Source organism: Euleptes europaea, chromosome 3 (assembly GCF_029931775.1).
Source record: "Euleptes europaea isolate rEulEur1 chromosome 3, rEulEur1.hap1, whole genome shotgun sequence".
NCBI classification, from domain to species: domain Eukaryota; kingdom Metazoa; phylum Chordata; class Lepidosauria; order Squamata; family Sphaerodactylidae; genus Euleptes; species Euleptes europaea.
The window spans coordinates 99,453,372-99,467,796 of NC_079314.1; the positions used below are offsets into that span (position 1 = coordinate 99,453,372).

General features: G+C 44.0%; 1 protein-coding gene across 1 annotated transcript in view; it reads left to right on the plus strand.

Annotated features, from left to right (window-relative positions):
* The window catches only part of KIAA1549 (KIAA1549 ortholog), a 102,519-nt gene that overhangs the window by 37,051 nt on the left and 51,043 nt on the right, over positions 1-14,425 (plus strand). Inside the window, exons 2-4 of the mRNA XM_056846575.1 lie at positions 4,925-5,030; positions 5,614-8,319; positions 12,379-12,467. Coding sequence (XP_056702553.1) covers positions 4,925-5,030; positions 5,614-8,319; positions 12,379-12,467 — 2,901 coding nt within the window. The remainder of the gene's footprint in view (positions 1-4,924; positions 5,031-5,613; positions 8,320-12,378; positions 12,468-14,425) is intronic.

Consider the following 14,425-nt stretch of genomic DNA (forward strand, 5'->3'; position numbering starts at 1 on the left):
ACAGGAAAATTGGGACACTGAAAACCAAGAAACCAAGGTGCAAGAGAGTAGCTTCACTGATTTTCTTCTTACTTCATAGCCATCTCTTTAATCTCTGTGAGCCATTCTTAGTAGAAGCCCCTCTCTGCAGGGTAGACCACAGAGAGGGAAATAGCTGTAGATACAGTGTAGAAACGCTGAAAGCTGCTTTAAGACAGACAGGGCTTGCTGGGTATTCAGAGAAATTATCTCATGCATCCAGCACAGCTACGTAATTCACCTTGTGGTTCTTAGTCTGTGAACCTTCTCCCCATCGTTGGTATCTGAAGAAGTGAGCTGTGACTCACGAAAGCTCACACCCTGCCAGAAATTTTGTTAGTCTTTAAGATACTACGGGACTCTTGCTCTTTTCTACTCCCCCCCCATCGCTCACACTTCTTCCCTTTTACCCCCATCAGAGTCCTTCTGAAATAGTCTGAATTTTGTGACATTCTGTAATGATACTATAAATACAGGATTTCAGTACATCTGTGGAAAATATTCAACTTTCCTTTAAAGCGAAAAACTTGATGTATGTCCCATTCTGAGGGATTATGGAGTGAGAAGCAAAGGTTGAAAAATTTTTCTGAAATATTGCCCCAAGCGTGTTGGTTTTTTAGACATTTCCACAGCAGGCTGCACCATGGAAGCTACCTGGTTCCATGGCCAGGAAGAACAGTCAAGTGAACTCAGGTTTTTTAGACACTTCTTCAGCACCATGGAAGCTAGCTGGTTTAGGGATAACATTGAAACAATTCTGATTGTCCATAGTTTAAAATATTTCCTCCCTTTGACAGGCTATAGGCCTCAATCCAACAGCCCTCTTTGGTGCTGCAGAAGACCCCCCCTACATTTGTTAATGACTGTTACCACATTGTGGTAGAGGTGAAGGTTGTGTCCTGTAGGAGCAGAAGAAAGGAATGGTGGAAAGGGGGGGCATATGCTAGGGTACAGTGTTTTCCTCTTGGCTAGCTCCTCAAAAGAAGTAGGAAGGTAGTAGGCAGTATAAATTGTGTGTTTTAGTTCATTTATTATCCACCTTTCTTACTGAGACACAGGGTGAATTACATAATTGTAAAAACACTGTCATGATAAAACCCAGTAAAATACATACAATAAACAATACCATAAAATTGGATCATGGTGTTAGAGGAGAATGAAGTGAAAGCAGTCTAATATATTCAATAAACAGTGCAGTATGAGGGAGGCAAATGAAATGATAACAGTCTAATAGATCCGATAGACAGTACGGTACCGAAAGGACGAAGAAAGGAAAGTGTCTAAAAAATTCCAGACAACTGAAACTACAGCCCTGTTCTCAGCATTAAAAATGCCTTCTGCACTGTTCCATTTTACCACACCCCTGTTCCCTCGTAAAAATGTCCCTCTAAACAACTCTGCTTTATGTGTACTGCAAAACGATAGAACTGTAGGAACCCTTCCTGACCTCATCAGATAGGCAATTCCACAAGTGGGAGCCATGTTATGGCGCCATCAGTAATGCTGCTTCCCCCCTCCCCTGAGTACATGGCATGTCATATGTGAACCAGGTGATCATGCATGTTGTTATCATCAATTACCTTGACTGTGGCTACTAGGAAAATAGTGTTGCCAGAACCTCAGAAATTGTTGCTGGTGGTACCTATGATCACTTTCTGCATGTATTATATCAAAAGAGTTTCTGTCTAGGCATTAGGAAGAATTGTCTAACAGCGGTTCCTCAGTGGAACAGGCTTCCTCGGGAGGTGGTGAGCTCTCCTTCCCTGGAGGTTTTTAAGCAGAGGCTAGATGACCATTTATCAACAATGCTTATTCTATGACCTTAGGCAGATCATGAGAGGGGGGGCACCTTGGTCATCTTCTGGGCATAGAGTAAGGGTCACTGGGGTTGTGTGGGGGAGGTAGTTATGAATTTCCTGCATTGTGCAGGAGTTAGGACTAGATGACCCTGGTGGTCGCGTCCAACTCTATGATTCTATTATTCTATATTTGCACATGTAGAAAATTGTGAGTGCCGACCCAGCGTCTGAAATGAAATTTTCAACAACTTACATCACAGGATAGTGGAAAAACACTTTGGTTTGGATCCAGCAGTAACTTTCTGCTTACCAAAGTCATTTATGTCTATGCAACATGACTTTGCTGCCCCGGGGGGACCCTCAAGAATAGCAAAGAGGTCATATTGAGGGTCTGAAGAGGGAGAGGGAATCTGAGTAAATTGCTCCCCCTTTTCTGCTGGTGCAAAATTAACTGCTGAATCCAAGACATCATTTCTGTATCGTATACCCTTGACCAAAGAACAGTACACTCCTTTTATCTGGGATGGTCATCCTCTTCCACCGAGCATGCAGCTTTGGGACACACATAGAGTGGTGAGGGAGGTAGGGGACACCTATGTAGCCCGTCAAATCAACCCTGGCAATCAATGGGGTGACAGATGCCGCAGCCAGATCACCCTCACATCCTTACACATCCATGCCATATATCCATACCATATATCTAGTCAGCAGATTAGCACTGAATATGAGCTAGGTTAAAAAATGTGCTTTGTCTGAAAAAGAGGGGGGAAATGGATCAATAAATGTGTGTTGTATCAACCAGATATTTCTCTTGCAGCAGGCTACCCTAAAGCTTCATTGGATATTTGGGGGTGGAATCTTGAGAGGGCGAGGTTTGGGGAAGGAAGTGACCTCGGCAGGGTATAATGCCATATGGTCCACCCTCCAAAGCAGCCATTTTCTCCAGGGGAACTGATCTCTTTTGGAGGCAGCACAGCTGCTCTCCCTCCAGTCACCGGCTCAGCCCTTCCCCTCAGGAATGGGCTGACGGTCTCTGCTCAGCCTTGTCTCCTGGGTTCATCCTTTTGCTTGTCCTGTAAGAATAAATGTCAGCCATTGACCAATGTAGAAAGGAAAGTGCAGTCCCTTGGAATAAACATTATTTTAGTCTTTCAATTTGCCTGGCAGCAGCAGATATGTCCCCACCCTCAACCCCCTGTCCTTGAGAAACTGAGGAACTGGAGAAGAAATGGCTGGAAAAAGACCTTCATAGTGACACTTGAGGAACTCCCCCCATGTCTTTTACAGATCAAGGAAAATTCCTGACGTGTCAACTGGGAGTGGTGTCACATCCTCCCCAGGGACCCCCCTCAAAATCTCCCAACAGTTGCTGAGGCAGTACAGACGACCCTATGTTGCATATATTTTGAGCCCTTCCCCTAATAGCAGGCAACTTGTTGATTGGGACATTTCAATTAATGTAGTAAGGAAAGGGAGCTATGATATTTTAAAAAATAGCTTACTTACCAAAGTGATCATCACATCTTGGGATATTTTTAGAACCAATGTTTGTGATCCCAGTTGAAGCTTTGCTTATTCTTCCTGTAACATATGGCTTCTTGCATGATGACATCACATACAGCTAATGCCAAAAAGCATACATGCTCCCAGCAAAAACTAGGCTTTGAAGTATGATGTGCAATTGTTTTCAGCAGATTGTATTACACAGATGTCTTTTTTTTATTTTGCTGGCTTTATGGATTGTGGGCCAATCATTTGCATTAATATGAAGTGTTTCTGCACTTCTGCCTGCAACCCTTACAGTACTTTGGGTTTTGAATAATTATTGTTGACTTGTTTTTGCATCTGGACTATGGTTAAAATCTGTTAAGGGAACCTCAAATGCAAACAAACAAAACAAAAGCACAGTGCCAAGCATATTCCCAGGTTTGCTTTGTGAACATCCACAAGCTGCAAGGTATTTGTCGAAGGCTGTCACGGTCAGAGTTCATCGGTTCTTGTAGGTTATGGTTCTTGTAGGTTATCCGGGCTGTGTGACCGTGGTCTTGGTATTTTGACACTGTCCTTCAGTGTTACTCCTCTGAAGATGCCTGCCACAGCTGCTGGCAAAACGTCAGGAAAGAAAATACCAAGACCACGGTCACACAGCCCGAATAACCTACAAGAACCGATGCAAGGTATTTGTTTTTGTTTTTAACTGAAAATGGGTGCTGCAGTCTTTTTTTTTAAGGGTGCATTTTTCCATTTCATTCCTAGTAGCCATCTTAACTTAGAGAAGATTCAAATTTAGTTGTCCTATAGAGTACTGCTTTACTGATTCTTATTGTATTTCTAAGCCAGCTGTTTTCAAATTATTTAATCAGGAAATAATTTTCATCTTGACATGTCTTCTGAGGAATCCCCTGGAAGCTGTGGAAATTTCTAGGACTGTTGTAGAACACTTGTGATTTTGTAGGGCTCATGCTAGCCCATTGGGCTTCTTTGGCACATGATGTGAACAGAACATGTGTCCTTGAACAAACCTTACGTCGTCCTGTGGATGCAGAATACAGGAACAGATTAGCAGTAGTGGGTGTCATGTTTCTGGATTCCAAAATAACATACCAAAAGAGTGAGGAGTAGTTCAAAAAGCTTTGCTCTAAGGAGCAACTCCAACAGGTTCACGCAAGCACTCTCAACTAATTGAACTGCCTATGTGAACATGTGACCTTAGGGAAGGTCTTCAAATTAACACGCTGGACTAACATAAGGGAATATCTTGAAATGATAAGTTCTAACACAACAGTGGGCACTGAGATAAGGTGTCTTTTAAGGAAACTTGCCCATTACTATTCTCCTCATTGAGAAAGCTCTAGTTTCCTTGGAACACAATTTTTAAAAACACCTTTGTTTCATGGAATAATTTACTGCAGTTATTTTATGTATTTTTTGAATGATGCAAAAGAGATTGGGAGGACACCCTGACTCTTAAGAAGGGCAAAATCCATAAACTGGGAGAATGTAGGTCTGTGAAAACGGGGGGCAATAGGTTCAAGGGTTATTCATGCCAATGGGTCGTGTGAAAGCCATGTAATAATTTTCAGAGCAGCTATTTAGGTGAATTCTAGGATGCCTTGGAAGAGTTTCAGCGTTATCTCAATGAAAAGATCAGTTACGGCAGTCAAGCTTCCATGAAATTGTCTTCTGCAGAGCACACTTACAAGGAAGTACTGGGTATGCTACAAGGTGCCCAGCAGAAATAGACAGTTCTAGGTCTACACATGCAGAAGGAAGAGGTGGTGTAATGCTGAGATGATACAATAATAAGTCTATGAGAAATCACATTTTTAATGCTCTCTGTGTATTTAAAAAGCCTCCCTGTGAGAAGAAACCTTGCACAAATAGAGCAAGTTCTAGCCTAGGCCTTTCTCTGCCGTGCTAGATTTTTTTTTAACGTTTAGTGAATTTATTCCCTGTTCCTGCCTGCACTCCATAGTGGTTCTGTCCATGCTGTGACAATGTTCTGCTGATGTATAAATCAGGCATGATCGTAACCGTTCAACTTAAAAAAAACATGCAGCTCACAGGAATTCTGTGGCAGAAAGGGTCATGTTGAAACGGTTCCTCAAAGAGAGAAATCATGCAAAATCATGGATTTTAGAAATTAATTTCCAATTTTTACATTTATTAATTTGAGATTTTGCATGTTCAGCCTACCAGACATTGGACCTGTAGATGGTAATAAAATCTTAAGATTTCAGTGTTGTTGTTGCTCACTTTTAAAACACCATAATAACTTTAGTTTCTTATTTTTTAGATGAATTACATTTGGAGTGGCAGAACATTTCCTCACTTTTGCCAAGTCAAAGCTCTGTGGGCACAGCCTTAAAAACAAGCACAATGGACACCAAGGCAAATAGTGTGTTTCCTGAGGGGCTGTCATCACCAGTAACTTCTTCTGAGGGGACTTCATTGGACCATGAAGGAACAAGGAGAGCCTCCGCTGGACAAACTGTACCACTGTTGGATATTTCACTAACAAGCAATGAGGCAGTCTTAAGTGATGATAGATTTATTAGCTCGTTTCCAAATGCACAATGGACTCCTTCATTAAAGTCTTTTACAGAGGGCTATCCTTCAGGTCCCTATCCGGCAAAGCCAGCAAAAGAAAATTTGCAAGTGTTATTGTTAGCGCCTTCGTTACCTGTCCTCTCCTTGCCACCTGACTACACGGAAACGCTGCAGGCAACGTGGACTGCCTCTGTCCGTCATGTTCCTCCTCCACATTCGAACCCTTTTGACACCTCAGGTGTAACTCTGACTCCAAGCAGAGACTTGCTTATGCCCACGACTAACATAGATATTATTTCCTTAAGTTCCATGGCAAGTAAAGTGGTAGAAGGAACAGCCAGAAAAGAGGAGGACAGTTTGCTCTTTCATACCAGTTCTGCAACACATTTGCTTTTTGATACTACTGCAGTAGGGTCGCCCCAGTTTATGAGACAGCTAGAAGAGCGTACCCAAAGTGTGCCAGACATTTTGACAAGAAGTACTAAAATATACACTGAAGCCTACCATAGTATAAGCAGTAGTGTAACAGAAGCACTTAGTCAAAGGAGCTCACCTGTTCTGAACTTTTCAAGGGACATTCCTGTTTGGACAAGTGACATGGAGGCTGCTGCATCTTCAATTCATCTTCCATTTGTTTTTCAGCCCTCTCCCTCAGCTACCATTTTGGCTGATAGTCTTTTTAATGAGAAATTGTTTACACATGAGCTTCCTCATATATCTTCTAGCAGTACAGAAAAAGATTTGCCAGACAATTCAGAAAGACAAACTCAAGTTGAGTTCTTCAGTGTCTTCACAAGCCCAGTGCCTTTCACTAGACCATACACTTCATGTTCATACTGTGACTTCATTTCAGTTTCTTCCGAGCCAGTTTTTTCAGTGGAGCCATCAGAAAGTGATGTGGGTTCAGGTGACTATGCTGAGACGTTATCATTCCTCTCCTCTGAAGCAAGAGGAGTTTCCCCATTTACATCGGCAGTCAGCGATCTGTATGAGGTACAGGAGCCTCCTCCTGAAGTCTTTGATACTAGCTTTCCCTCAAGGCCTGTTGTTTCATTCTCTTCAAAGTTTACAGACGTCTCTACATCAAGAATTGTGGATGTTAGCCTTAAAAATATATTTACATCATTTCCTGCTTCCTATAGTCAGTCTTCTGAGGTAATACCATTAGAAAGTACTTCTGTCATTTTATCCTACCCTGTGACTGAAACGATTATGTTAACACCTAGTGTTACTGAAGAACTACCCTTTTATGTCACTACGGTTACCCTTGAGTCTACCTTCCCTGAAAATGTAGGTACTCCATCCATGACAATCAAGAATTCAAGCCTACTGGAAACACCTGAATTTATGCCATCAGAATCTGCACTTTTCTTTGATACTACAGTTGTGGGTTTCCCAACAGAAGAATCTCCTGTCAATACATTGGATATTTTGTCCAGTTTTTCATTATTGCCTTTTTCTTCTGAGCCAAATGGCTTGTCACATTTGTCATCGTCTACAGCCACATCTTTCTTGATAATGCCAAGTGATTTGTCAACATTTTTACCTCAACTTTCACCCACATTCCTTCCGTCATCTGTGCTTTTTGACAGTTCTTCTAGCTGGGGATCAGCTGAGCTTCCCAGTGTTACCATCACAAGCACAGAGGTTTCCCAATCTCTTTCATGGCAAACATCATTTTTTAATTCAAACTCATCTTTTGTTCCAGTCACACAGAGTCCTACAATAGTGCCATCAAGTTTCTATATGAACTCCTCTGTTTTACTGGAACCAACATCAATCTTACTAATGGAATCTGAAAATTATTTTACCTCAGAAGCTACCTCTCAGTTCAAGTTAACATCCTTAGCTATTGATGCGACCATTCCTACACTGGTGCTGTCCATCTCTGTCTCAGAGCCTGTTTTCACCAGCAATATCATGGAGAATGAAACTCACATGTCCTCATGGTTCACCTCTTTGCAGACAACCCCTGTTTTGACATCTTCACTCTTTTTCTCTACTGTTATAAGTGAGGATGCTGGTGCTACTGCTAACAATTTGGTTTCTTCTGCCCCTGAGGCAGCTGCTACCACAACAATTTTTATTACAAGGCCAAATATGCCACCATTGGCCACAGATGTAAGCAGCATTACACCTTCCCCCACTGAATCTATGGGCATGGTGTCGTCATCTGTGCCTACAGAGATGCCTTCATCTGTGATAATGACAACAGAGTCTGTCATTCCAACAAGAACTAGTGTGAATGAATTTACCAGCATGAGAACCTTTACTGCCATGACCCCTAGTAGCACAAAAGGTCTTTCTACAATTACCAGCAGTACACCAAGTTCTTCTACATCATCTTCAATTTCTGCATTGGTCACTACTCCTCAAGTTACAGTGGCAACCACAACCAGGCAACCCTATGTTTGCGATATCACAGTTCCTGATAAATATTTAGTCACAGCAGGTAAGACCTTTTTCAGATATATTTCATCCCATAAAATGTTTCTTAAAATCAGGCATTCATATAATTGGACTCAAGGAAAATTTACTTGTGCAAGTTCTAGTCTAAGATTGGCTACTGCCATAGCAATATGTTGTGTTTCCCCAAAGGACTATGGGGGCTATGGTAAAGTCTATTTGTTCCCAATGAGAACCAATTCCCATCGCTACTCCCCGTGTGCGATGATCGACTGGTCCCCTCTTAAAATGTCTCCCATCCATCTGGGCGAATTGGACAGGAGCTGGTAAAGCCTCGGACTTGACTTTGAGGGCTGCAAACGTGGCCTCACTAATTAAAGTGCGGCTGCAGCCAGAGTCAATAAGTGCCTTGACAGGCAGTTGGGGGCCCCCTTTATAGTGTTGCAACACTGCGTCCACATAAACAGTGGTTTCCACTTCACTCACCTTGACGGGAGCTTTGTGTTTAGCAGGAGATTCTGCAGGGGTCTGTGGAGACGCTCCACTCACCACAGACCGAATCCGTTTTTTGACAGATCAAGTGGGGTTTCCAGGTTTAGAGCTGGAGAATTCCATTGATTATCCTCGTCAGAAGAAGGAGAGTTGTCCCCCATTGGGGCACTTGTAATCCGGGATCCTGCGGGGTCACTTGGTGTAGAAAGGTTAGCCGATTCCTCAACGTGAAGTGCAGAGGGTGTGGGTCGTCCCGGCGCTGCGCTACGGGTGGCCGCGGTGCCTCTGCGTTGAGGTCTCCCTCGAGCTCGGGGTGGCATGCTGGGGCGAGTGGCCTCCGGGCGCTGAGGACAAGCCGCTGCAAAGTGACCCAATTCCCCGCAAACAAGGCAAGCCCCCCTCTGGAACCTTGTTTCGCGATCCAGAGATGGCCGCGTAGGTTTACGCAGGCTGGAAAGCGGCGCTTTCGATGGGGGCTTTTGGGCGCTTTTATCTCTGTTCCGCTGTCGGACCAGGGAAATGAAACGTCGGCGGCTCTTGACCTCCTCAGCTAGCAAAATCCAATCTTCTAGGGCAGGGGTGGGGAACCTTTTTCCTGCCAAGGGCCATTTGCACATTTATGACATCATTCAGGGGCCATACCAGGTGTAGATCTCCCGGTGGGGGGGAGAGGCTAGGATTGCCAGGTCTCCAGCCACCACCTGGAGGTTGGCAACCCCAGGGGAGGCCACACAGAGAAGGCCTGCAGGGTGCCCCCACTCCCCCTCCCAGGTGGAAGGGCAGCCAGCAGTGGGCCCGAGCAAACGAGGTGCCAGGGGGGCGCAGCCCACAGTCGATCTGCAAGGGAGGAATGAAAACAGAGAAAGAGGAGGAGGGAGGGAGAAAGGGAGAAAAAATGTAGAGAGAGGGAGAAAGAAAGAAAGAAAAGGACGAAGGGAGACAAAGAGAAGGACGGAGGGAGACAAAGAAAGAGACAGAAAAAGAGGGAGAAAGAGGGAGAGAAAGGAGAAAGAGTGACAGAAAAAGAGGAAGAAAAGAGAGAAAAGCCTTCCCCCCCACACACACACACCCGCGCACGCTGGCCCCGCGCGACCGGGCCCCAGCCTCCCCTGCCTACACACACACACACACACACACACACACACACACACACACACACACACACACACGGCGGCGCACAGAGCCCCGCGTGACCGGGCCCAGTCTCCATGCCCTCTCCTCCCCAGACTCCACAAAAGGGCCCCCCTGAAGCCCAATCGGCTCCTGCATGCATGCTCTGCCGCCGGGATCCACCAGCCTCTTTCCCCCTCCCTTTCGCTGCTCAACAGCCGACAGTCGGCGAGAGGAGGTCCAAAGCCATGTAAGCCATGGCGCCAGGAACACTCTCTGGGAGAGCCACCCTGCGCCCCGCCTCTGCAGCAGGGCCCCGGAGCTCCCGAGGGCCACAAAAAATGTCCTTGGGGGCCGCATATGGCCCCCGGGCCTGAGGTTCCCCACCCCTGTTCTAGGGTCTCGGGATCACCCCGCATATACGACCAGTTCAGAATGTCAGGGTGCAAGGCTTCCCTGAAATAATGAATAAGGGTGGCCTCAAGCCAGTCCACAATCTTACTGGCCAGTCTCTGGAATTCATCCGCAAATTCCCGGACTGGAGAGGAGCCCTGTCTGAGTTGTAACAGTTCTGCTTTGGCTCGTTCCCCCATAAAGGGATCCTCAAATTGTCTCCGCAAGGCAAACATGAAATTGTTGAGGGAGCGGATAGATCGGGATCTAGTGTCAAATTGGAGGACCATCCAGTCAGCTGCTTTCCCCGTCAATAAAGAGGCTACGAAACGGACTCGGCTGTCCTCTGTGGGAAAGTATTGCCCCTGTTCTCTCATGTAACTGTCCACTTGATGTAGAAAACAGGGTAGAGTCAGGAAATTCTAGGTATGGGTAAACCGATTAAAGCAGAATCCTCACCTTACAAACAACATCAGTGGATGACTACAGATTTTTTAAAACTGGCCTGTAGGAGACTCCTCATTGATTACTATTGCTGTTATTATTGTTAGTGTGGTGTAGTGGTTAAGAATGGTGGTGTAGTGGTTAAGTATGGTGGTGTAGTGGTTAAGTACGGTGATTTGGAGTGGTAGAATCTAATCTGGAGAACCGGGTTTGATTCCCCATTCCTCCACATGAGCGGTGGACGCTAATCTGGTGAACTGGGTTGGTTTCCCGACTCCTACACATGAAACCTGCTGGGTGACCTTGGGCTAGTCACAGCTCTCTTAGAGGGAAGGGACGGTGATTTTAAGCCGATTTGATTCTTCCTTAAGTGGTAGAGAAAGTCGGAGTACAAACCCCAACTACTCCTCCTCCTCCTCATTATTATTATTACTGTTACTGTTGTTGTTGTTAACTTCATTTATAGCCTGAATTTCTCACTGAGACTCATGGTGGATTATAAAATATGTAGAACAATTCAGTCATGCAGCTATAACTAAACAGACTCTTCCAAAATGGTGCAATGGGCCTGGGATTGAAGAACTGGAAAAAAATGGAAGTAAACAAATAAACAAAAATGATGAGTTGCAGCATCCTCCAGTTTCTGAGTTAACAGAATCTTGGGTTTGTTGCTGCACCCAACATTTCTGGCAAAGCTTTTTTGCAAACTGATATTTGGCAACTGTCCTGTTCCTTGTGATTCCTAAGTGGCCTCCCTCAAAGTCTGTGAACAGGAGTTTTTTTCTTTAGACACGATCATAGGCTGCAGGTGGTATAGATCACAGTCTGCTTCCTGACTTAGAGTAGCTAACCAGAAGAACATTAGGTAAGCATTTCATCCCTTTTACGAACATGATGTAGACTTCTGGGAGCAATTTGGTGCTTTAGTTTTTGCCTGTGGATACTGCATATCTAGGAAATTGCCTCCTCAGTCTTATGTCGAGGGATGAGTGAACTCTGTCAATTCTAATCTTTTAAAAACATCAGTCTGTTTATAAAATAAGTGGGTTGGGGAAAGACCGTTACATTTAAAATGGGTGTTAGCTGCTCTAAACTGAAGAAACCAAGGATAGTAGTAGAAACTCTTAAATAGAAAGTATGTGCCCTCAGGGTAGAGCTGACTGAAATACAGATAGAATAGCAGAGTATCCTGGTTATTAAAGTCGGTGTAGTAGACCTGGCATGATGTAGTGGATAGTGTTGGGCTTAGTGATGAGATCTGGGGTCAAATTCTCACTCAGCCTTTATCTGTATAATTTTTTTCCCCATGTGGGCCCAGCAATATTCTGTCCTGAGAAAGAGAAATGGGCCCTGGGTGGGGGAAAATTAGGATTCCCTGAGAAATAGCTGTGATGATTTGTGTCCCCTCCCCACAATGTTTTTCCCCACTCCTTCAAAATTCCCTGAATGTTTACAGCACTAATTGTGACCTAGTGTATCCAACTGAAAAAATTTCAAGGTGAAAATTTGCTCTGACGTTGTTCATATTCCACTGAGGCTCTGTACCGCTGGTCTCCTGTTCTGGACTTCCCCTCCTCTCTCTTACAGTCCCACTGTTTACATTATTGTATGTGAACCTGTTAATGTCACATTAAGCTAAAGCTTATTCGTTGGTTGAAATTTCTAGTGCTGACCCGGAAATCTGTCCTAGAAAACATCAGTGAATCCATCAAAGAAATCTTGAGAATTGAGTTCAGGAGATTAGTGGAACTGGAGGTAAGTAGTAGCAAATACACGGCACGGTATTAATCACTTGACTCATATAGGCCAGAGGCATCTTCTGCATCATGGGGATACTGGAGGGGTATGGCTGTAGCTTTGACATACATTCAGATTAGCTGGTTTCTTGATCCTAAACGTTTCCATGGTGTGGTATAATGCTGTGTGTTTTCATTGGTATGTCTCAGCCACTTGTTTGCTGGCATAGGAAACCCAAGGACAAAGCCTTCTGTCTCCTTGGATCAACATTATTATTAGCATACTGGAGGAAAATTTTCATTTGTACAGAGCCTGTACTGTATGTGCTAACTCTCAGCAATCACTTCAGCACGGGTGTTACTTTTGTCAGGGAACGGCTTTAATGGGTTCATGCTGATTTATGCTGGTGGGCAGTCTGAGCAGAGGCTCTGAATTTTCTGTAGCACTAAGACAGATGAGAGGAGGCAGTATCAGCTACAGTGTGCCCAAAAACACTGCAAATGTTTATAAGTAGACTTGAACCAACACCTTGTATCTCCTTGCTTTACCATTACCTTTTTGCATAGCCCATTTTCCTTCATTTACTCTGCAAAAGTCTTGGCTGATAAATGTCTGAAGCAGCTGCATGTCCGCTGCATTCATCAGTAATGCACATAGCCTCCCAAGCTTGGGTACATCCTCTGCCAACCTTCTTTTTATAAAACTAACAAAACCCTCACATTTTTATTCTGGGCTGAAACAAATGTGAAAGATTCTTCACTTTAAAAAAACCCCAAGCAATCTCAGGTGGTTGTTTTAAAGACTGGGGAAGAATCACTAGGCTTAACAAATGTTTTGCTCTTTTATCCGGTGCCTTTCAGTGATTTGAAACGTCTCTCCAAGGCTGTGTTTAGCTCTGTGTGAAGGAACAATATGGTTGTACCTCTATTTTACTCCACACAGAGATAATCGCACCTTTGGGGGGCATTTCAAATTATGGAAGAGGGATGGGAGAAAAACATAAAGCGCCCATTAGCTTAGTGACTTTTCTCCCATCTTCAAATGCTAACTGATATTGTGATTCTCACATCTGCATCACTAGCAGTTGCTTGTGTCGCTGTGTTTTGACCGATTGGTGTAATCACTGCACGCTTTCCATCTTAGATGAAAGATGGTTTTCTTTCCAAAGTACAACTAAAAAAAAAATAGAATGTTGTTTGCTCTTCAAGGAAGAGACCCCCCTCTTGCAATAAAATACTGCCGAGGTTGCTATGTTTTGAAGTTAATTGTGCTACATAATATGCCACGCAAATTAATTGTTGTTGGGTGTCTCGGAAACACGCTCCCTGGAGTGAAACTTCATCCTGCAAACAAACTTGTCTGTATTATTAAGTTCTGCATGTAAACAGGTTTATGTATGGTGCAACTGAAGGTAAACCCCCGTTCATTTCATGTTTTCCACTCTTTTCATCTCGTATTACAGTTCGCAGATGTTTCATTTTTATGACGCACTTTGCAGGGGGTAACTGTGTTAAATGCAGCACCGTAGCAAAGAAAACTTGCAATGGTGCCTGCTCTTTAACATTAATAGCTCAGTAGCAACATGAGAGGCACAAAATATGTACGGTGATAACTTTTATTGGAATAGCTTCTGGTGGTGAAAAAGGGGGGGTTCATGCCTTTGAGCTTTATAGAGCTCACACATCAAATACAAAAACATTTGGAGCAAGTTTACACTAGCAATTTTGAAAGGAAAATGTCAGCCTAATGTGACATTTCCTTGCAAGCCCTTATTTAGCTTTACTAGATGCACCCTCTGGAAATGCCAGATTAGTTTCACATGGGTGAAATTCATATTGTTGAATTTGAATTCCCCCTCCCCCCACATGAGATGTAACTTTGGGGACTGGCATTTGGGATTACCCGATAAAGGGAGGTTGTGGCAGTAGAAGGGTGATTTAAAGACCCCCAAGTGTTTGAAATGTGCACCCCTCATT